This window comes from Salvelinus alpinus, chromosome 15 (assembly GCF_045679555.1).
Source record: "Salvelinus alpinus chromosome 15, SLU_Salpinus.1, whole genome shotgun sequence".
Lineage (NCBI taxonomy): Eukaryota > Metazoa > Chordata > Actinopteri > Salmoniformes > Salmonidae > Salvelinus > Salvelinus alpinus.
The window spans coordinates 4,949,449-4,971,728 of NC_092100.1; the positions used below are offsets into that span (position 1 = coordinate 4,949,449).

A 22,280-nucleotide genomic window follows, 5' to 3' on the forward strand; every position below is an offset into this window, starting at 1 on the left:
CTGTACTGACCTATGAGGAGACAGTAGTGTTGTACTGACCTATGAGGAGACAGTAGTGTTCTGTACTGACCTATGAGGAGACAGTAGTGTTCTGTACTGACCTATGAGGAGACAGTAGTGTTGTACTGACCTATGAGGAGACAGTAGTGTTGTACTGACCTATGAGGAGACAGTAGTGTTCTGTACTGACCTATGAGGAGACAGTAGTGTTGTACTGACCTATGAGGAGACAGTAGTGTTCTGTACTGACCTATGAGGAGACAGTAGTGTTCTGTACTGACCTATGAGGAGACAGTAGTGTTCTGTACTGACCTATGAGGAGACAGTAGTGTTCTGTACTGACTTATGAGGAGACAGTAGTGTTCTGTACTGACCTATGAGGAGACAGTAGTGTTCTGTACTGACCTATGAGGAGGCTGTGGTGTTGTACTGACCTATGAGGAGACAGTAGTGTTCTGTACTGACCTATGAGAAGACAGTAGTGTTCTGTACTGACCTATGAGGAGACAGTAGTGTTGTACTGACCTATGAGGAGACAGTAGTGTTGTACTGACCTATGAGGAGAGAGTAGTGTTCTGTACTGACCTATGAGGAGACAGTAGTGTTCTGTACTGACCTATGAGGAGAGAGTAGTGTTCTGTACTGACCTATGAGGAGACAGTAGTGTTGTACTGACCTATGAGGAGACAGTAGTGTTCTGTACTGACCTATGAGGAGACAGTAGTGTTCTGTACTGACCTATGAGGAGACAGTAGTGTTCTGTACTGACCTATGAGGAGACAGTAGTGTTCCGTACTGACCTATGAGGAGACAGTAGTGTTGTACTGACCTATGAGGAGACAGTAGTGTTCTGTACTGACCTATGAGGAGACAGGAGTGTTCTGTACTGACCTATGAGGAGACAGTAGTGTTGTACTGACCTATGAGGAGACAGTAGTGTTGTACTGACCTATGAGGAGACAGTAGTGTTCTGTACTGACCTATGAGGAGACAGTAGTGTTGTACTGACCTATGAGGAGACAGTAGTGCTGTACAGACCTATGAGGAGGCTGCTGTAAGCGGTGGTCGTGCTGTACTGACCTATGAGGAGGCTGCTGTAAGCGGTGGTCGTGCTGTACTGACCTATGAGGAGGCTGCTGTAAGCGGCAGTCGTGTTGTACTGACCTATGAGGAGGCTGCTGTAAGCGGCGGTCGTGCTGTACTGACCTATGAGGAGGTTGCTGTAAGCGGCAGTCGTGCTGTACTGACCTATGAGGAGGCTGCTGTAAGCGGCAGTCGTGCTGTACTGACCTATAAGGAGGCTGCTGTAAGCGGCGGTCGTGCTGTACTGACCTATGAGGAGGCTGCTGTAAGCGGCGGTCGTGCTGTACTGACCTATGAGGAGGCTGCTGTAAGCGGCAGTCGTGCTGTACTGACCTATGAGGAGGCTGCTGTAAGCGGTGGTCGTGCTGTACTGACCTATGAGGAGGCTGCTGTAAGCGGCGGTCGTGCTGTACTGACCTATGAGGAGGCTGCTGTAAGCGGCGGTCGTGCTGTACTGACCTATGAGGAGGCTGCTGTAAGCGGTGGTCGTGCTGTACTGACCTATGAGGAGGCTGCTGTAAGCGGTGGTCGTGCTGTACTGACCTATGAGGAGGCTGCTGTAAGCGGTGGTCGTGCTGTACTGACCTATGAGGAGGCTGCTGTAAGCGGCGGTCGTGCTGTACTGTCTCTCCAGGAACTTGTTGAGGAAGGTGGCGAGGCCAGCGATGACTGAAGAGAAACAGCACTGAGACAGGACCAACAGCAGGAACAGAGGACTGAGGAGCAGACGGACAAACAGCCTGGGGAACACTGGGGAGAGAGAGGACACACAGAGACAGGCAAGAAAGACAGACACAAAAGAATACATAAATTAGTCAGTTAACTAAGGGTTATTGTAGCCAGCAGGCAGATTCTCTGTAGAATTCTACCAAACACACAATATTGTGTGTGTGTGTGTGTGTGTGTGTGTGTGTGTGTGTGTGTGTGTGTGTGTGTGTGTGTGTGTGTGTGTGTGTGTGTGTGTGTGTGTGTGTGTGTGTGTGTGTGTGTGTGTGTGTGTGTGTGTGTGTGTGTGTGTGTGTGTGTGTGTGTGTGTGTGTGTGTGTGTGTGTGTGTGTGTGTGTGTGTGTGTGTTTGTGTTTGTGTTTGTGTCTGCCAGCCTGTCTATAGAGGACTTACTCTTAAGGAAATCAAGCAGTGAGATCTCAGGCTTTTCGGAGCCTTCATTCAGAATGTCAGTTTCAGCTCCATTTACCTAGGAAATAATACATTAAAGTGGCAATAAGCAGTAGAAAACAATAACAAAGCAAATTCCCCGGCCCTGTTTCTGTAAACATCTGAGAGATGTGGCCGGAGAAATGTTACCAGTCTCAAATTCATAGACAGAGCTATGGATGCAAGGACTGACCATCCATGATATCAACATCACAGTTTTAAAACCACCTTATGAGGTTATACAGTGGTTGTTACCATTCACTTTGTTTACAAACATAGGAGTAAAACAAGCTTGTATATTTGGGGTTTTGATGCGGTACAACAATTGAAGTAAGAGCATGAGGCATTTATGAGCTATATTCTTAAAGAATCAGGTACATATTATTAATTTATAAGTCAAACATTTATACAGCAACTGCAGATGACCTCTTTAAGGTTGAAGAACAGTAGAAAGAATGCATGCATAATTTAAGCTTTTATTTTGGAAAATGTATTTTCAGAAGGGCGAAGAAAGCATAAGTTTTGATTTCATTATTCATGCAATATTTTTCAATGTCAAATCTTGGGAGAGAGAGAGACAGACAGACAGGGAGAGAGAGAGAGAGACAAGAGAGAGAGGAGAGAATCCCCTTGAGGAATTTACTTAATCTTTTCCAACCGCTGAATGGAAATATCTCTTAAACAAGCAGAGAGAAGAAATTGGCTGCACCATATCAGATGAGAGGCTATGGGAATCTGGAATATGAGAATTTGATTTGAAAAAGTCCATCTTTCACCAGCCTGTGTGTGATTCTCAACAGTATATAACCAATACGCTGACCAGAAAACCTGAGGTAACTGAGTTTGGCTGTGGAAACCGACTGCAAGTAATCGGTCTGTGTTACAGGTCTAAGCTTTTATCCAATTAAAAAGCAAAACACAAACGTTTTAATTGAAAAGTAGGCATTGGTTTGAAGCCGATAAAGAAAGAAATTCACGAGCCCCACAATGCCTACTCCATCAATGCTCTACCAAGGTTTTACAGCAGCACAATGCCTACTCCACCCATGCTCTACCAAGGTTTTACAGCACCACAATGCCTACTCCACCCATGCTCTACCAAGGTTTTACAGCACCACAATGCCTACTCCACCCATGCTCTACCAAGGTTTTACAGCACCACAATGCCTACTCCACCCATGCTCTACCAAGGTTTTACAGCACCACAATGCCTACTCCACCCATGCTCTACCAAGGTTTTACAGCACCACAATGCCTACTCCACCCATGCTCTACCAAGGTTTTACAGCACCACAATGCCTACTCCACCCATGCTCTACCAAGGTTTTACAGCACCACAATGCCTACTCCACCCATGCTCTACCAAGGTTTTACAGCACCACAATGCCTACTCCACCCATGCTCTACCAAGGTTTTACAGCACCACAATGCCTACTCCACCCATGCTCTACCAAGGTTTTACAGCACCACAATGCCTACTCCACCCATGCTCTACCAAGGTTTTACAGCACCACAATGCCTACTCCACCCATGCTCTACCAAGGTTTTCCAGCACCACAATGCCTATTCCACCCATGCTCTACCAAGGTTTTACAGCACCACAATGCCTACTCCACCCATGCTCTACCAAGGTTTTACAGCACCACAATGCCTACTCCACCCATGTTCTACCAAGGTTTTCCAGCACCACAATGCCTATTCCACCCATGTTCTACCAAGGTTTTACAGCACCACAATGCCTACTCCACCCATGTTCTACCAAGGTTTTCCAGCACCACAATGCCTATTCCACCCATGTTCTACCAAGGTTTTACAGCACCACAATGCCTACTCCACCCATGCTCTACCAAGGTTTTACAGCACCACAATGCCTACTCCACCCATGCTCTACCAAGGTTTTACAGCACCACAATGCCTACTCCACCCATGCTCTACCAAGGTTTTACAGCACCACAATGCCTACTCCACCCATGCTCTACCAAGGTTTTACAGCACCACAATGCCTACTCCACCCATGCTCTACCAAGGTTTTACAGCACCACAATGCCTACTCCACCCATGCTCTACCAAGGTTTTACAGCACCACAATGCCTACTCCACCCATGCTCTACCAAGGTTTTACAGCACCACAATGCCTACTCCACCCATGCTCTACCAAGGTTTTACAGCACCACAATGCCTACTCCACCCATGCTCTACCAAGGTTTTACAGCACCACAATGCCTACTCCACCCATGCTCTACCAAGGTTTTCCAGCACCACAATGCCTATTCCACCCATGCTCTACCAAGGTTTTACAGCACCACAATGCCTACTCCACCCATGCTCTACCAAGGTTTTTCAGCACCACAATGCCTACTCCACCCATGTTCTACCAAGGTTTTCCAGCACCACAATGCCTATTCCACCCATGTTCTACCAAGGTTTTACAGCACCACAATGCCTACTCCACCCATGTTCTACCAAGGTTTTCCAGCACCACAATGCCTATTCCACCCATGTTCTACCAAGGTTTTACAGCACCACAATGCCTATTCCACCCATGTTCTACCAAGGTTTTACAGCACCACGATGCCTGCTCTACCAAGGTTTTACAGCACACAACTTCGACCTACAACAGTAGCTACGTTGGTCTATTACTTCAAACAATGTGTATGCAGGTTGTTTTAAGGGTTAAAACTTTCTCAAACAACCTACACCAGAAGGTGATTATGCAACATTATTACACAACATAATACAGAGAATGTTTCCCGTGGGACAACGGTGGTCCTCTCTGATATCGCTCAGCGGATTAGCTCCGATGTTCCAGAGGGGACCAGAAGATAAACAAGTGTATAGAGATGGGCCCTGCGCTCCGTCAATCAGCTGCTGTACACATTTCAGGGAACACAATCCACCACCTTGTCATTAAGCAGTGTGTCCCGGTGATGTCACCGTAGGGGTGGAGTGCATCTGAAGAAAAGCATCCAGTCTCCTCCAATGAGTAGCAAGATGGAGAAGGGTGCGGCCTGCATCTGCAGGAACCCCTTCTATACTTATATTGGTCCATTTCTAGGACTCCGGTACACAGCAGGAGGGAGGGATAGGTAGCTAACTAACTAGGACTCCGGTACACAGCAGGCAGGATAGGTAGCTAACTAACTAGGACTCCGGTACACAGCAGGCAGGATAGGTAGCTAACTAACTAGGACTCCGGTACACAGCAGGCAGGATAGGTAGCTAACTAACTAGGACTCCGGTACACAGCAGGCGGGATAGGTAGCTAACTAACTAGGACTCCGGTACACAGCAGGCAGGATAGGTAGCTAACTAACTAGGACTCCGGTACACAGCAGGCAGGATAGGTAGCTAACTAACTAGGACTCCGGTACACAGCAGGCAGGATAGGTAGCTAACTAACTAGGACTCCGGTACACAGCAGGCAGGATAGGTAGCTAACTAACTAGGACTCCGGTACACAGCAGGCAGGATAGGTAGCTAACTAACTAGGACTCCGGTACACAGCAGGCAGGATAGGTAGCTAACTAACTAGGACTCCGGTACACAGCAGGCGGGATAGGTAGCTAACTAACTAGGACTCCGGTACACAGCAGGCAGGATAGGTAGCTAACTAACTAGGACTCCGGTACACAGCAGGAGGGATAGGTAGCTAACTAACTAGGACTCCGGTACACAGCAGGAGGGATAGGTAGCTAACTAACTAGGACTCCGGTACACAGGCAGGCGGGATAGGTAGCTAACTAACTAGGACTCCGGTACACAGCAGGCAGGATAGGTAGCTAACTAACTAGGACTCCGGTACACAGCAGGCAGGATAGGTAGCTAACTAACTAGGACTCCGGTACACAGCAGGCAGGATAGGTAGCTAACTAACTAGGACTCCGGTACACAGCAGGCGGGATAGGTAGCTAACTAACTAGGACTCCGGTACACAGCAGGAGGGATAGGTAGCTAACTAACTAGGACTCCGGTACACAGCAGGCAGGATAGGTAGCTAACTAACTAGGACTCCGGTACACAGCAGGCAGGATAGGTAGCTAACTAACTAGGACTCCGGTACACAGCAGGAGGGATAGGTAGCTAACTAACTAGGACTCCGGTACACAGCAGGAGGGATAGGTAGCTAACTAACTAGGACTCCGGTACACAGCAGGAGGGATAGGTAGCTAACTAACTAGGACTCCGGTACACAGGCAGGAGGGATAGGTAGCTAACTAACTAGGACTCCGGTACACAGGCAGGAGGGATAGGTAGCTAACTAACTAGGACTCTGGTACACAGCAGGCAGGATAGGTAGCTAACTAACTAGGACTCCGGTACACAGCAGGCGGGATAGGTAGCTAACTAACTAGGACTCCGGTACACAGCAGGCGGGATAGGTAGCTAACTAACTAGGACTCCGGTACACAGCAGGCGGGATAGGTAGCTAACTAACTAGGACTCCGGTACACAGCAGGCAGGATAGGTAGCTAACTAACTAGGACTCCGGTACACAGCAGGAGGGATAGGTAGCTAACTAACTAGGACTCCGGTACACAGCAGGAGGGATAGGTAGCTAACTAACTAGGACTCCGGTACACAGCAGGAGGGATAGGTAGCTAACTAACTAGGACTCCGGTACACAGCAGGAGGGATAGGTAGCTAACTAACTAGGACTCCGGTACACAGCAGGCAGGATAGGTAGCTAACTAACTAGGACTCCGGTACACAGCAGGCAGGATAGGTAGCTAACTAACTAGGACTCCGGTACACAGCAGGCAGGATAGGTAGCTAACTAACTAGGACTCCGGTACACAGCAGGAGGGATAGGTAGCTAACTAACTAGGACTCCGGTACACAGCAGGCGGGATAGGTAGCTAACTAACTAGGACTCCGGTACACAGGCAGGCGGGATAGGTAGCTAACTAACTAGGACTCCGGTACACAGCAGGCAGGATAGGTAGCTAACTAACTAGGACTCCGGTACACAGCAGGAGGGATAGGTAGCTAACTAACTAGGACTCCGGTACACAGCAGGAGGGTTGGTAGCTAACTAACTAGGACTCCGGTACACAGCAGGCAGGATAGGTAGCTAACTAACTAGGACTCCGGTACACAGCAGGCAGGATAGGTAGCTAACTAACTAGGACTCCGGTACACAGCAGGAGGGATAGGTAGCTAACTAACTAGGACTCCGGTACACAGCAGGCGGGATAGGTAGCTAACTAACTAGGACTCCGGTACACAGGCAGGCGGGATAGGTAGCTAACTAACTAGGACTCCGGTACACAGCAGGAGGGATAGGTAGCTAACTAACTAGGACTCCGGTACACAGCAGGAGGGATAGGTAGCTAACTAACTAGGACTCCGGTACACAGCAGGCAGGATAGGTAGCTAACTAACTAGGACTCCGGTACACAGCAGGCGGGATAGGTAGCTAACTAACTAGGACTCCGGTACACAGCAGGCAGGATAGGTAGCTAACTAACTAGGACTCCGGTACACAGCAGGAGGGATAGGTAGCTAACTAACTAGGACTCCGGTACACAGCAGGAGGGATAGGTAGCTAACTAACTAGGACTCCGGTACACAGCAGGCAGGATAGGTAGCTAACTAACTAGGACTCCGGTACACAGCAGGCAGGATAGGTAGCTAACTAACTAGGACTCCGGTACACAGCAGGAGGGATAGGTAGCTAACTAACTAGGACTCCGGTACACAGCAGGCGGGATAGGTAGCTAACTAACTAGGACTCCGGTACACAGCAGGAGGGATAGGTAGCTAACTAACTAGGACTCCGGTACACAGCAGGCGGGATAGGTAGCTAACTAACTAGGACTCCGGTACACAGCAGGCAGGATAGGTAGCTAACTAACTAGGACTCTGGTACACAGCAGGCGGGATAGGTAGCTAACTAACTAGGACTCCGGTACACAGCAGGCGGGATAGGTAGCTAACTAACTAGGACTCCGGTACACAGCAGGAGGGATAGGTAGCTAACTAACTAGGACTCCGGTACACAGCAGGCAGGATAGGTAGCTAACTAACTAGGACTCCGGTACACAGCAGGCAGGATAGGTAGCTAACTAACTAGGACTCCGGTACACAGCAGGCAGGATAGGTAGCTAACTAACTAGGACTCCGGTACACAGCAGGCAGGATAGGTAGCTAACTAACTAGGACTCCGGTACACAGCAGGAGGGATAGGTAGCTAACTAACTAGGACTCCGGTACACAGCAGGCGGGATAGGTAGCTAACTAACTAGGACTCCGGTACACAGCAGGAGGGATAGGTAGCTAACTAACTAGGACTCCGGTACACAGCAGGCGGGATAGGTAGCTAACTAACTAGGACTCCGGTACACAGCAGGCAGGATAGGTAGCTAACTAACTAGGACTCCGGTACACAGCAGGCGGGATAGGTATCTAACTAACTAGGACTCCGGTACACAGCAGGCGGGATAGGTATCTAACTAACTAGGACTCCGGTACACAGCAGGAGGGATAGGTAGCTAACTAACTAGGACTCCGGTACACAGCAGGCGGGATAGGTAGCTAACTAACTAGGACTCCGGTACACAGCAGGCAGGATAGGTAGCTAACTAACTAGGACTCCGGTACACAGCAGGAGGGATAGGTAGCTAACTAACTAGGACTCTGGTACACAGCAGGCGGGATAGGTAGCTAACTAACTAGGACTCCGGTACACAGCAGGCGGGATAGGTAGCTAACTAACTAGGACTCCGGTACACAGCAGGCGGGATAGGTAGCTAACTAACTAGGACTCTGGTACACAGCAGGCGGGATAGGTAGCTAACTAACTAGGACTCCGGTACACAGCAGGAGGGATAGGTAGCTAACTAACTAGGACTCCGGTACACAGCAGGCGGGATAGGTAGCTAACTAACTAGGACTCCGGTACACAGCAGGCGGGATAGGTAGCTAACTAACTAGGACTCTGGTACACAGCAGGCGGGATAGGTAGCTAACTAACTAGGACTCCGGTACACAGCAGGCGGGATAGGTAGCTAACTAACTAGGACTCCGGTACACAGCAGGAGGGATAGGTAGCTAACTAACTAGGACTCCGGTACACAGCAGGCAGGATAGGTAGCTAACTAACTAGGACTCCGGTACACAGCAGGAGGGACAGGTAGCTAGCTAACTAGGACTCCGGTACACAGCAGGCGGGATAGGTAGCTAGCTAACTAGGACTCCGGTACACAGCAGGCGGGATAGGTAGCTAACTAACTAGGACTCCGGTACACAGCAGGATGGATAGGTAGCTAACTAACTAGGACTCCGGTACACAGCAGGCAGGATAGGTAGCTAACTAACTAGGACTCCGGTACACAGCAGGCAGGATAGGTAGCTAACTAACTAGGACTCCGGTACACAGCAGGCGGGATAGGTAGCTAACTAACTAGGACTCCGGTACACAGCAGGCGGGATAGGTAGCTAACTAACTAGGACTCCGGTACACAGCAGGCAGGATAGGTAGCTAACTAACTAGGACTCCGGTACACAGCAGGCGGGATAGGTAGCTAGCTAACTAGGACTCCGGTACACAGCAAGCGGGATAGGTAGCTAGCTAACTAGGACTCCGGTACACAGCAGGCGGGATAGGTAGCTAACTAACTAGGACTCCGGTACACAGCAGGAGGGATAGGTAGCTAACTAACTAGGACTCCGGTACACAGCAGGCAGGATAGGTAGCTAACTAACTAGGACTCCGGTACACAGCAGGCAGGATAGGTAGCTAACTAACTAGGACTCCGGTACACAGCAGGCAGGATAGGTAGCTAACTAACTAGGACTCCGGTACACAGCAGGCAGGATAGGTAGCTAACTAACTAGGACTCCGGTACACAGCAGGCAGGATAGGTAGCTAACTAACTAGGACTCCGGTACACAGCAGGCAGGATAGGTAGCTAACTAACTAGGACTCCGGTACACAGCAGGAGGGATAGGTAGCTAACTAACTAGGACTCCGGTACACAGCAGGCAGGATAGGTAGCTAACTAACTAGGACTCCGGTACACAGCAGGCAGGATAGGTAGCTAACTAACTAGGACTCCGGTACACAGCAGGCAGGATAGGTAGCTAACTAACTAGGACTCCGGTACACAGCAGGCAGGATAGGTAGCTAACTAACTAGGACTCCGGTACACAGCAGGCAGGATAGGTAGCTAACTAACTAGGACTCCGGTACACAGAAGGCAGGATAGGTAGCTAACTAACTAGGACTCCGGTACACAGCAGGCAGGATAGGTAGCTAACTAACTAGGACTCCGGTACACAGCAGGCAGGATAGGTAGCTAACTAACTAGGACTCCGGTACACAGGCAGGCGGGATAGGTAGCTAGCTAACTAGGACTCCGGTACACAGCAGGCAGGATAGGTAGCTAACTAACTAGGACTCCGGTACACAGCAGGAGGGATAGGTAGCTAACTAACTAGGACTCCGGTACACAGCAGGCAGGATAGGTAGCTAACTAACTAGGACTCCGGTACACAGCAGGAGGGATAGGTAGCTAACTAACTAGGACTCTGGTACACAGGCAGGAGGGATAGGTAGCTAACTAACTAGGACTCCGGTACACAGCAGGAGGGATAGGTAGCTAACTAACTAGGACTCTGGTACACAGCAGGAGGGATAGGTAGCTAACTAACTAGGACTCCGGTACACAGGCAGGAGGGATAGGTAGCTAACTAACTAGGACTCCGGTACACAGGCAGGAGGGATAGGTAGTGTAATAAATATCATTTATTATAACACAAGCATATTTGCTAATACATTGTTATAACTAACTTCTTTCCAAACAGGGTTTCTCACAAACTCATAGCAGATACGGAGACCCACACACACCCAGAGACAGATGGCTGACACAGGCCTTTTCATAAAGACTGATAAGAAAAGTGGTGCCTGGTACTGCATATCACGAGAAACTGAGACACACACATACCCAAGGACAGAGGGCTGACGTAAACCTTTCATAAACACAGATAAGACAGGAACATCTTCGCACACACAAAAACTCCTCTTCAGTCTGAACATTTTACAGAGACACACAGAAATGTCAAAATAGGAACATCTACGCACACACCTAATCTCCTGTTTTAGCTGAACATTTCTGAAGACAAAGAACTCTACTCAGAGCCAATGGGACAGTGATACTGGCCTGAAGGAGACCTCGCCCAACTCATCAGAACCAACCAGAGGACCAGAACTTCCAGACTCAACCTACTTTCTGTACTGTATAAAATGTATATGCACTCTGTTATCTGGGCTTCTTTCGGATAGTTCCATTTGAGCTTGATGAAAAGGGTCCGTGCACGCTATTTCAGATATCTTTACCTCTGAATAAATTGCATTTAATTAAACCTCATCCACCCTGTCCAGAGTCTCTACTTCGTCTCAGTTCTCCAGTAAATTTGTTTTATCAACAGTAGCTAACTAACTAGGACTCCGGTACACAGGCAGGAGGGATAGGTAGCTAACTAACTAGGACTCCGGTACACAGCAGGAGGGATAGGTAGCTAACTAACTAGGACTCCGGTACACAGGCAGGAGGGATAGGTAGCTAACTAACTAGGACTCCGGTACACAGGCAGGAGGGATAGGTAGCTAACTAACTAGGACTCCGGTACACAGCAGGCAGGATAGGTAGCTAGCTAGTACACACCCCAGTCGCTGTCCATTGCCACTCAACAATGCTCTATTTAGAGCCACCTATTAATAAAAATAAGCACACACACTGTGTTCATCAGTCTGCGTGCACATTTTGAATTATAATGACAAGAGGACAATTGCATTGAGAGGAGGTAGCATACTGAATCAATGCATACGGTAAGGGCTGTAACGTTAGCTAGCCACATTGCTAAGCAAGCCAGGTTGACGAGTGTATGGAGTAACGTTAGATGAGCAATACCCATTTGCTTGTATTATACATTAGCAGCATGGCAGTTTCAACAATGAACTTTGCCTCAGCTAGCTAGCTGTACTTTGTGGAATAAATACTGTCAACATTGAGATGTACCGGTGTATCTCTATCATGTCACAGCCTTGCTAGCGTGTAGTTAACAAGCTAACTTTACTGGCTAACTTTGATGGATAATGTTAGTTGGCTAGCTAACTGGCAATAGCACCAAAGGACGTTCTCTAGCTTGTCTTTGTCTTTAGGTGTTTGTTCTCTGATTACACGCAAGTGTCAAGGCCAATAGTTTACACAGATGACTTCAGCCATGTGAAAAACCTTCCATAGCAAAATATAGCTGGCTTCGTTTCTGTGTAGCTTGCCTCTTTATCCAACTGGTGTTAGCTAGCTACTAGCGCTGTTGCCGCGCAACCTAAGTGCTTTGACCCTGTTTTAGAACTTTGAGATATGGCGGAAAATGTGTTAGCATTGTCAGAAATGCTACAAAAAGGTAGCACATCGTTGAATGGATCTTAAATGGACAGAAATGAGCACGTGAGAGAAATAAATTATACATTTAATCAAAACTATTGTCCCTACAAGCTTAGGTAGCAAGTCTAATGGTCACTTCATGGATGCTGTACTTCTTATCTGATGCCTAGATATTGAGCTAAGTCGGGGCAATACATTTTATTTTTTAATGCTAATGGTAATGCAAATGCCAATGGTAATGCTAATGCTAATGTTAATGACCCTGTTCAAAATCCGGTATGTGGTTCTCAGTAACGGACGGACGGCTCGTGACGAAAAGGCGAGGAAGTGTGTTGTGTACCTCCAAGTTATCTGCGAATTTTCGTCGACATCGGTGTCATATTGGCTTTATCACCCTCACAATAACATTCTAGCTTAGTTAACTTAAATAAACAGTACACGGCAGCTAAAATGATCAGCTACACTGCTGGCTCCAAGCCAGAAGAGGTCAGTATAACCTGAATTAAAATATACTTATTTTCCCAGACAATATACAATATTTTCAAGCTCTATCTATTCACGTCATTGAAAATAATGAAATACCACAATACATAATATATATTAGTGTCTGGGCCCTGGTCTTACAACCTAAATTCTTCCCCTGGGGAAGATATTTATTATTCTCAGAAGAAGAATTAAGTAAACTAACCTAGCACTGCTTTGTCCTTGAAGTTTTGGAAATGTTGTTTACAAGGGAATTTTAGTAATACCTTATTTGGTGGTTACCTACATAAAGACGTCCTAATACAGCCAAGACCCATTCATAACACACGCATAAGCAGTGTATAAAAGCATCTATGTCTGCATCCCAAACTATACTCTTTTCCCTACACAGTGCACTACTTTTGATCAGAGCCATATGGGGCCCTGTGTAGGGAATAGGGTGCCGTTTTGGGATGCGAACTTTAGTGACAGAGTGTTACCTCGTCTTCCAGCGGCATGCTGCGAGGAAAGAAGAAGTATGGGGCGGAGGTCAGGGCTAGGCTGGCAGAGGAGACGAGGAGGCCCATCCACCACGCACCCACCCAGCGAGGGTCTGTAGGGGCCAGCTCAGCGTTGGTGACTGGAGGGAGAGAGGAAGGTTAGAGGGAGGGTCTGTAGGGGCCAGCTCAGCGTTGGTGACTGGAGGGAGAGAGGAAGGTTAGAGGGGAGGGTCTGTAGGGGCCAGCTCAGCGTTGGTGACTGGAGGGAGAGAGGAAGGTTAGAGAGGAGGGTCTGTAGGGGCCAGCTCAGCGTTGGTGACTGGAGGGAGAGAGGAAGGTTAGAGGGGAGGGTCTGTAGGGGCCAGCTCAGCGTTGGTGACTGGAGGGAGAGAGGAAGGTTAGAGGGAGGGTCTGTAGGGGCCAGCTCAGTGTTGGTGACTGGAGGGAGAGAGGAAGGTTAGAGAGGAGGGTCTGTAGGGGCCAGCTCAGCGTTGGTGACTGGAGGGAGAGAGGAAGGTTAGAGGGGAGGGTCTGTAGGGGCCAGCTCAGCGTTGGTGACTGGAGGGAGAGAGGAAGGTTAGAGGGAGGGTCTGTAGGGGCCAGCTCAGCGTTGGTGACTGGAGGGAGAGAGGAAGGTTAGAGGGAGGGTCTGTAGGGGCCAGCTCAGTGTTGGTGACTGGAGGGAGAGAGGAAGGTTAGAGAGGAGGGTCTGTAGGGGCCAGCTCAGCGTTGGTGACTGGAGGGAGAGAGGAAGGTTAGAGGGGGGGGTCTGTAGGGGCCAGCTCAGCGTTGGTGACTGGAGGGAGAGAGGAAGGTTAGAGGGAGGGTCTGTAGGGGCCAGCTCAGTGTTGGTGACTGGAGGGAGAGAGGAAGGTTAGAGGGAGGGTCTGTAGGGGCCAGCTCAGTGTTGGTGACTGGAGGGAGAGAGGAAGGTTAGAGAGGAGGGTCTGTAGGGGCCAGCTCAGCGTTGGTGACTGGAGGGAGAGAGGAAGGTTAGAGGGGAGGGTCTGTAGGGGCCAGCTCAGCGTTGGTGACTGGAGGGAGAGAGGAAGGTTAGAGGGAGGGTATGTAGGGGCCAGCTCAGCGTTGGTGACTGGAGGGAGAGAGGAAGGTTAGAGGGAGGGTCTGTAGGGGCCAGCTCAGTGTTGGTGACTGGAGGGAGAGAGGAAGGTTAGAGAGGAGGGTCTGTAGGGGCCAGCTCAGCGTTGGTGACTGGAGGGAGAGAGGAAGGTTAGAGGGGGGGGTCTGTAGGGGCCAGCTCAGCGTTGGTGACTGGAGGGAGAGAGGAAGGTTAGAGGGAGGGTCTGTAGGGGCCAGCTCAGTGTTGGTGACTGGGGGGAGAGAGGAAAGTTAGAGAGGAGGGTCTGTAGGGGCCAGCTCAGCGTTGGTGACTGGAGGGAGAGAGGAAGGGTCTGTAGGGGCCAGCTCAGCGTTGGTGACTGGAGGGAGAGAGGAAGGGTCTGTAGGGGCCAGCTCAGCGTTGGTGACTGGAGGGAGAGAGGAAGGTTAGAGAGGAGGGTCTGTAGGGGCCAGCTCAGCGTTGGTGACTGGAGGGAGAGAGGAAGGTTAGAGAGGAGGGTCTGTAGGGGCCAGCTCAGCGTTGGTGACTGGAGGGAGAGAGGAAAGTTAGAGAGAGAGAGAGAGAGAGACAGGCAGACAGGCAGTGAGAAAGCAAGCTAGGCCGGCAGAGACGGAGAAAGAGATGGCTCTAGAACAGTCTGAAGCACCCGGCCTCAATAGACTCTGAAGTCAAATGAGAGAGAGACAGAGACAGCGAGAGAGAGGGCTGGATAAGTCCAAAACTATTTAACCTGGATTCTGACAGTTATCATTATATTCCGTTTTTTTTTTTAGGTTATTCCAAGAGGTCCTGAAATCAAGATCACAAATACAAACAGTTCTATTAAAAACAGACCAAAAATGGCACGTATCTAGGACTAAATGATCACCAACACAGGTGCAGCTTTAGCACGGCTGTGAACGAGCTGGGAGACGAAGCAAGAAGAGCATTCTATGCCTTTAAAAGGAACATTAAAATATACAATCCAATTAGGATCTGCCAAAAAAAACACAAAAAAACCTACGATATTTGGCAGGAAAGTATGGTGTCCATTCCTTACTGAGGATGATTCATGAATGGGACAAACATCCAATTGAAATACTGCATGTAGAATTGCATGCAGAGTGTATTGTAAGTGCAAAGAAAAACTCAAAATAACACAAGAAGAGCAGAATAAAAGAGACATCACATTTTACAACCATCTAAAAACAAGCAGCCCTGAAACATTTATTCACACAGCTCTACAATGTCAAGAGATGAAACAAGAGAAGAGTCCCCTCAGCCAGCTGGTTCTGAGGCTCAGTTCACTAACCCAAACCAACCCCATGGAGCCTCAGGACAGCAGTCAGCCAGCTGGTTCTGAGGCTCAGTTCACTAACCCAAACCAACCCCATGGAGCCTCAGGACAGCAGTCAGCCAGCTGGTTCTGAGGCTCAGTTCACTAACCCAAACCAACCCCATGGAGCCTCAGGACAGCAGTCAGCCAGCTGGTTCTGAGGCTCAGTTCACTAACCCAAACCAACCCCATGGAGCCTCAGGACAGCAGTCAGCCAGCTGGTTCTGAGGCTCAGTTCACTAACCCAAACCAATCCCATAGAGCCTCAGGACAGCAGTCAGCCAGCTGGTTCTGAGGCTCAGTTCACTGACCCAAACCAATCCCATAGAGCCTCAGGACAGCAGTCAACCAACTGGTTCTGAGGCTCAGTTCACTGACCCAAACCAATCCCACAGAGCAGGGCTGCCCAACCCTCTTCCTGGAGATCTACTGTCCTGTAGGTTATCAGTCCAACCCTCTTCCTGGAGATCTACAGTCCTGTAGGTTTTCAGCCCAACCCTCTTCCTGGAGATCTACAGTCCTGTAGGTTTTCAGTCCAACCCTCTTCCTGGAGATCTACTGTCCTGTAGGTTATCAGTCCAACCCTCTTCCTGGAGATCTACTGTCCTGTAGGTTATCAGTCCAACCCTCTTCCTGGAGATCTACTGTCCTGTAGGTTATCAGTCCAACCCTCTTCCTGGAGATCTACTGTCCTGTAGGTTATCAGTCCAACCCTCTTCCTGGAGATCTACAGTCCTGTAGGTTATCAGTCCAACCCTCTTCCTGGAGATCTACTGTCCTGTAGGTTATCAGTCCAACCCTCTTCCTGGAGATCTACTGTCCTGTAGGTTATCAGTCCAATCCTCTTCCTGGAGATCTACTGTCCTGTAGGTTTTCAGTCCAACCCTCTTCCTGGAAATCTACTGTCCTGTAGGTTATCAGTCCAACCCTCTTCCTGGAGATCTACTGTCCTGTAGGTTATCAGTCCAATCCTCTTCCTGGAGATCTACCGTCCTGTAGGTTTTCAGTCCAACCCTCTTCCTGGAGATCTACTGTCCTGTAGGTTATCAGTCCAATCCTCTTCCTGGAGATCTACTGTCCTGTAGGTTATCAGTCCAACCCTCTTCCTGGAGATCTACTGTCCTGTAGGTTTTCAGCCCAACCCTCTTCCTGGAGATCTACTGTCCTGTAGGTTATCAGTCCAATCCTCTTCCTGGAGATCTACCGTCCTGTAGGTTTTCAGTCCAATCCTCTTCCTGGAGATCTACCGTCCTGTAGGTTTTCAGTCCAACCCTCTTCCTGGAGATCTACTGTCCTGTAGGTTTTCAATCCAACCCTCTTCCTGGAGATCTACTGTCCTGTAGGTTATCAGTCCAACCCTCTTCCTGGAGATCTACTGTCCTGTGGGTTTTCAGTCCAATCCTCTTCCTGGAGATCTACTGTCCTGTAGGTTATCAGTCCAACCCTCTTCCTGGAGATCTACAGTCCGGTGGGTTTTCAGCCCAACCCTCTTCCTGGAGATCTACTGTCCTGTATGTTTTCAGTCCAATCCTCTTCCTGGAGATCTACTGTCCTGTAGGTTTTCAGTCCAACCCTCTTCCTGGAGATCTACCGTCCTGTAGGTTTTCAGTCCAATCCTCTTCCTGGAGATCTGCTGTCCTGTAGGTTTTCAATCCAACCCTCTTCCTGGAGATCTACTGTCCTGTAGGTTTTCAGTCCAATCCTCTTCCTGGAGATCTACCGTCCTGTAGGTTTTCAGTCCAACCCTCTTCCTGGAGATCTACCGTCCTGTAGGTTTTCAGTCCAATCCTCTTCCTGGAGATCTAGCGTCCTGTAGGTTTTCAGTCCAACCCTAATTTACCATATCTGATTCAGCTAGTTAAGGTCTTGTTGAGCAGCTAATAAGTAGAACCAGGTGTGTTAAATTAGGGTTGGACTGAAAACCCACTGGACGGTAGATCTCCAGAAAGAGGGTTGGGCAACCCTGCCTTAGAGCCTCAGGACAGCACTCAAAAAATCTGGCACAACCAAATTATCACAAAGCAAAAAGAAAATATATCACCTATTGGAAAGACACTACAAGAAATCAAAGTAAACTTCAATGCTATTTGTCTCTAAACAGACAGTACACGGTGGCAGACTATCTGACCCCTGTGACTGATACAGTACACGGTGGCAGACTATGATCCCTGTGACTGATGGAAAACACTGACTAGGTACAGACTCAGTGAGCACAGTCTGATCATAGAGACGTCATAGACAAACCTGGTTGCCCAGAGAGGACAGGCTGTGCTCACTCTGGTTTCACCTCGTTAGTCAGTATGTGTCACATCTGTGCTGGTTTGTCATCTCGTTAGTGGGAAGGTGTTTCACCTGTGCTGGTCCAGGTGATATTTAAGAGTGGCTGGCCCAGGTGATATTTAAGAGTGGCTGGCTTAGGTGATATTTAAGAGTGGCTGGTCCAGGTGATATTTAAGAGTGGCTGGCTTAGGTGATATTTAAGAGTGGCTGGCTCAGGTGATATTTAAGAGTGGCTGGCCCAGGTGATATTTAAGAGTGGCTGGCCCAGGTGATATTTAAGAGTGGCTGGCCCAGGTGATATTTAAGTGTGGCTGGCCCAGGTGATATTTAAGTGTGGCTGGCCCAGATGATATTTAAGAGTGGCTGGCTTAGGTGATATTTAAGAGTGGCTGGCTCAGGTGATATTTAAGAGTGGCTGGCCCAGGTGATATTTAAGTGTGGCTGGCCCAGGTGATATTTAAGAGTGGCTGGCCCAGGTGATATTTAAGAGTGGCTGGCCCCAGGTGATATTTAAGAGTGGCTGGCCCCAGGTGATATTTAAGAGTGGCTGGCCCCAGGTGATATTTAAGAGTGGCTGGCCCCAGGTGATATTTAAGAGTGGCTGGCCCCAGGTGATATTTAAGAGTGGCTGGCCCCAGGTGATATTTAAGAGTGGCTGGCCCCAGGTGATATTTAAGAGTGGCTGGCCCAGGTGATATTTAAGAGTGGCTGGCCCAGTGCTCCAGTTGTCTTGAGAGATGTCCTCTCAATTGACTTCGCTGCTCTGGCACCCCAATGGTGGAACAAACTCCCTCACGACGCCAGGACAGCGGAGTCAATCACCACCTTCCGGAGACACCTGAAACCCCACCTCTTCAAGGAATACCTAGGATAGGATAAAGTAATCCTTCTGACCCCCCCCTCCCCTTAAAAGATTTAGATGCACTATTGTAAAGTGGTTGTTCCACTGGATGTCATAAGGTGAATGCACCAATTTGTAAGTCGCTCTGGATAAGAGCGTCTGCTAAATGACTTAAATGTAAATGTAAATGTAGATGTGGAGGGTTAACTATTTTAGTTGGCACCTCCTATTTGATTTCTAGACAAACAATCCTTTATCTGATCTTCCCTGTTTTTGTTTTGCTTCCTGTTTTGAAGTTTGGTGTGGGGTTTTCCTTTTGTTTGCCTCTTAGTGGGTCTCATAGTGGGTGTCTTTTACGTTCTAGTTGTTGTTGCTAGTTCACTTTTAGTGGACACCCGCATGAATGTTTTATAATTTTGTTTAACCCCACCTGTTTTGGTTGTTGTCAATGACTCTTTGTTAGTTTCCCCGTCTGTTTGAGCGGCATTTTTGGTTTTCTTGACGGGGAACGTAACATGTCATGTGACTTCTCAGTCATGTTGAGACTGCCCAACTACTATATATTTGATGTATTATTCTCATTAATATTGTTGTTTCTGTTACTGGTAATCACATTTCCACTACTATTATTATTGATTGCTGTTGGTCCCACCATTGTTGTTATATGTATACTTTGACAATGGAAGTAATTTAACTTGCTGTGTCAATAAAGTCTACGAGAGAGAAAGCGCTAGAACAGTCTGAAGCATCTGGCCTCAGCCTACTAGACTATAAAGTCAAATGTCTACAGTTCGCTGATGATCTGTTGTTTCTGTCCCCAACCAAGGAGGCCCTACAGCAGCACCTAGATATTCTGCCAGACCTTGGCCCTGACAGTTATAACACAAAAGAAGTCCAGTTGCCAGGACCACAAATAAAAATTCCACCTAGACCTTGTTGCCCTAGAGCACACAAACTATACCCAACTTGGCATAAACATCAGCACCACAGGTAACTTCCACAAGGCTATAAACGATCTAAGAGACAAGGCAAGAAGGGCCTTCTATGCCATCAAAGGAACATAAAACATCCCAAGTAGGATCTGGCTAAGAATACTTCAGTCAACAACCTAGAATTCACAAAATGGGACAAACACCAAATTGAGACTGCATGCAGAATTCTGCAAAAATAACCTCTGCGTACGACTTAAAAGTCCAAATAATGCATGCAGAGCAGAATTAGGACGATTCACTCAAATTATCAAAATCCAGAAAAGAGCAATTAAATTCTACAACCACCTTAATTAAAGGAAGTGATTCTCAAAGCTTATATAACAAAGCCCTCAACTACAGATGAACCTGGAGAAGAGTCCCCTCAGCCAGCTGGTTCTGGGGCTCTGTTCACAAACAGACCCCACAGAGCCCCAGAAAAGCAACACAATGAGAATTTTCATGAGAAAACAAAAAGATAATTAGTTGATACATTGGAAAGAATCCACAACAAAAAAAATGAGCAAACTGGAATGTTATTTGGCCCTAAACAGAGGGGTACACAGTGGCAGAATACCTGACCACTGTGACTGACCCAAACTTAAGGAAAGCTTTCACTATGTACAGATTCATTGAGCATAGCCTTGCTATTGAGAGGCCACCTTAGGCAGACCTGGCAATGAGGTGGAAACTGAGCTGCACTTCCTAACCTCCTGCCAAATGTATGACCATATTAGAGACACATGTTTTCCTCAGATTACACAGTCCCACAAAGAATTTGAAAACATATCCAATCTTGATGAACCCCCATATCTATTAGGTGAAATAACACAGTGTTCCATCACAGCAGCAAGATATGTGACCTGTTGCCACAAGAAAAGGGCAACCAGTGAAGAACAAACACCATTGTAAATACAACCTATATTTATGCTTATTTATTTTTCCTTTTTCTTCTTTAACTATTTGCACATCGTTACAACACTATATAGCCAATAATACATTGTATTTACACCCCTTGATTTCCCCCACATTTTGTTGTTACAGCCTGAATTTAAAATGGGTTAAATTGAGATTGTGTCACTGGTCTACACACAATAACCCAATAATGTCAAAGTGGAATTATGTTTTTTTAAATTCAAATTCAACCCCTTTTTTATGGCATGCCTAAATAAGTTTAGGTGTAAAAAATGTGCTTAACAAGTCGCATAAGTTGCATGGACTCTGTGTGCAATAATAGTGTTTAACATGATTTTTAAATGACTTCCTCGTCTCTGTACCCCACACATACAAGTATCTGTAAGGTCCCTCAGTCCAGCAGTGAATTTCAAGCACAGATTCAACCATAAAGACCAGGGAGGTTTTCCAATGCCTCGCAAAGGGCACCTATTGGTAGATGGGTGAGCAGACATTGAATATCCCCCTTTGAGCGTGGTGAAATTATTAATTACACTTTGGATGGTGTATCGATACACCCAGCCACCACAAAGATACAGGCGTCCTTCCTAACTCAGTTGCCGGAGAGGAAGGAAACCGCTCAGGGATTTCACCATGAGGCCAATGGTGACTTTAAAACAGTTACAGAGTTTAATGTCTGTGATAGGAGAAAACTGAGGATGGATCAACAACATTACAGATGTAAGGTGTAAGGCTTTACAAACTACCATGAGCCGGTTCTGTCCACCATGTAACAACCCAAACCCAGTATCAACCTGAACCGGTTCTGTCCACCATATAACAACCCAAACCCAGTATTAACCTGAGCCGGTTCTGTCCACCATGTAACAACCCAAACCCAGTATCAACCTGAGCCGGTTCTGTCCACCATGTAACAACCCAAACCCAGTATCAACCTGAACCGGTTCTGTCCACCATGTAACAACCCAAACCCAGTATCAACCTGAACCGGTTCTGTCCACCATATAACAACCCAAACCCAGTATCAACCTGAGCCGGTTCTGTCCACCATGTAACAACCCAAACCCAGTATCAACCTGAACCGGTTCTGTCCACCATGTAACAACCCAAACCCAGTATCAACCTGAGCCGGTTCTGTCCACCATGTAACAACCCAAACCCAGTATCAACCTGAGCCGGTTCTGTCCACCATGTAACAACCCAAACCCAGTATCAACCTGAACCGGTTCTGTCCACCATGTAACAACCCAAACCCAGTATCAACCTGAGCCGGTTCTGTCCACCATGTAACA

The 22,280-nt window shown here is 47.9% G+C and overlaps 1 protein-coding gene across 1 annotated transcript in view; it reads right to left on the reverse strand.

The window, feature by feature from the left end:
• LOC139539404 (solute carrier organic anion transporter family member 2A1-like) overlaps positions 1-22,280 on the reverse strand; it is a 96,789-nt gene that overhangs the window by 14,648 nt on the left and 59,861 nt on the right. The window contains exons 6-8 of the mRNA XM_071342305.1: positions 13,589-13,728; positions 2,203-2,278; positions 1,669-1,833 (exon numbers count right to left, since the gene is read on the reverse strand). Coding sequence (XP_071198406.1) covers positions 1,669-1,833; positions 2,203-2,278; positions 13,589-13,728 — 381 coding nt within the window. The remainder of the gene's footprint in view (positions 1-1,668; positions 1,834-2,202; positions 2,279-13,588; positions 13,729-22,280) is intronic.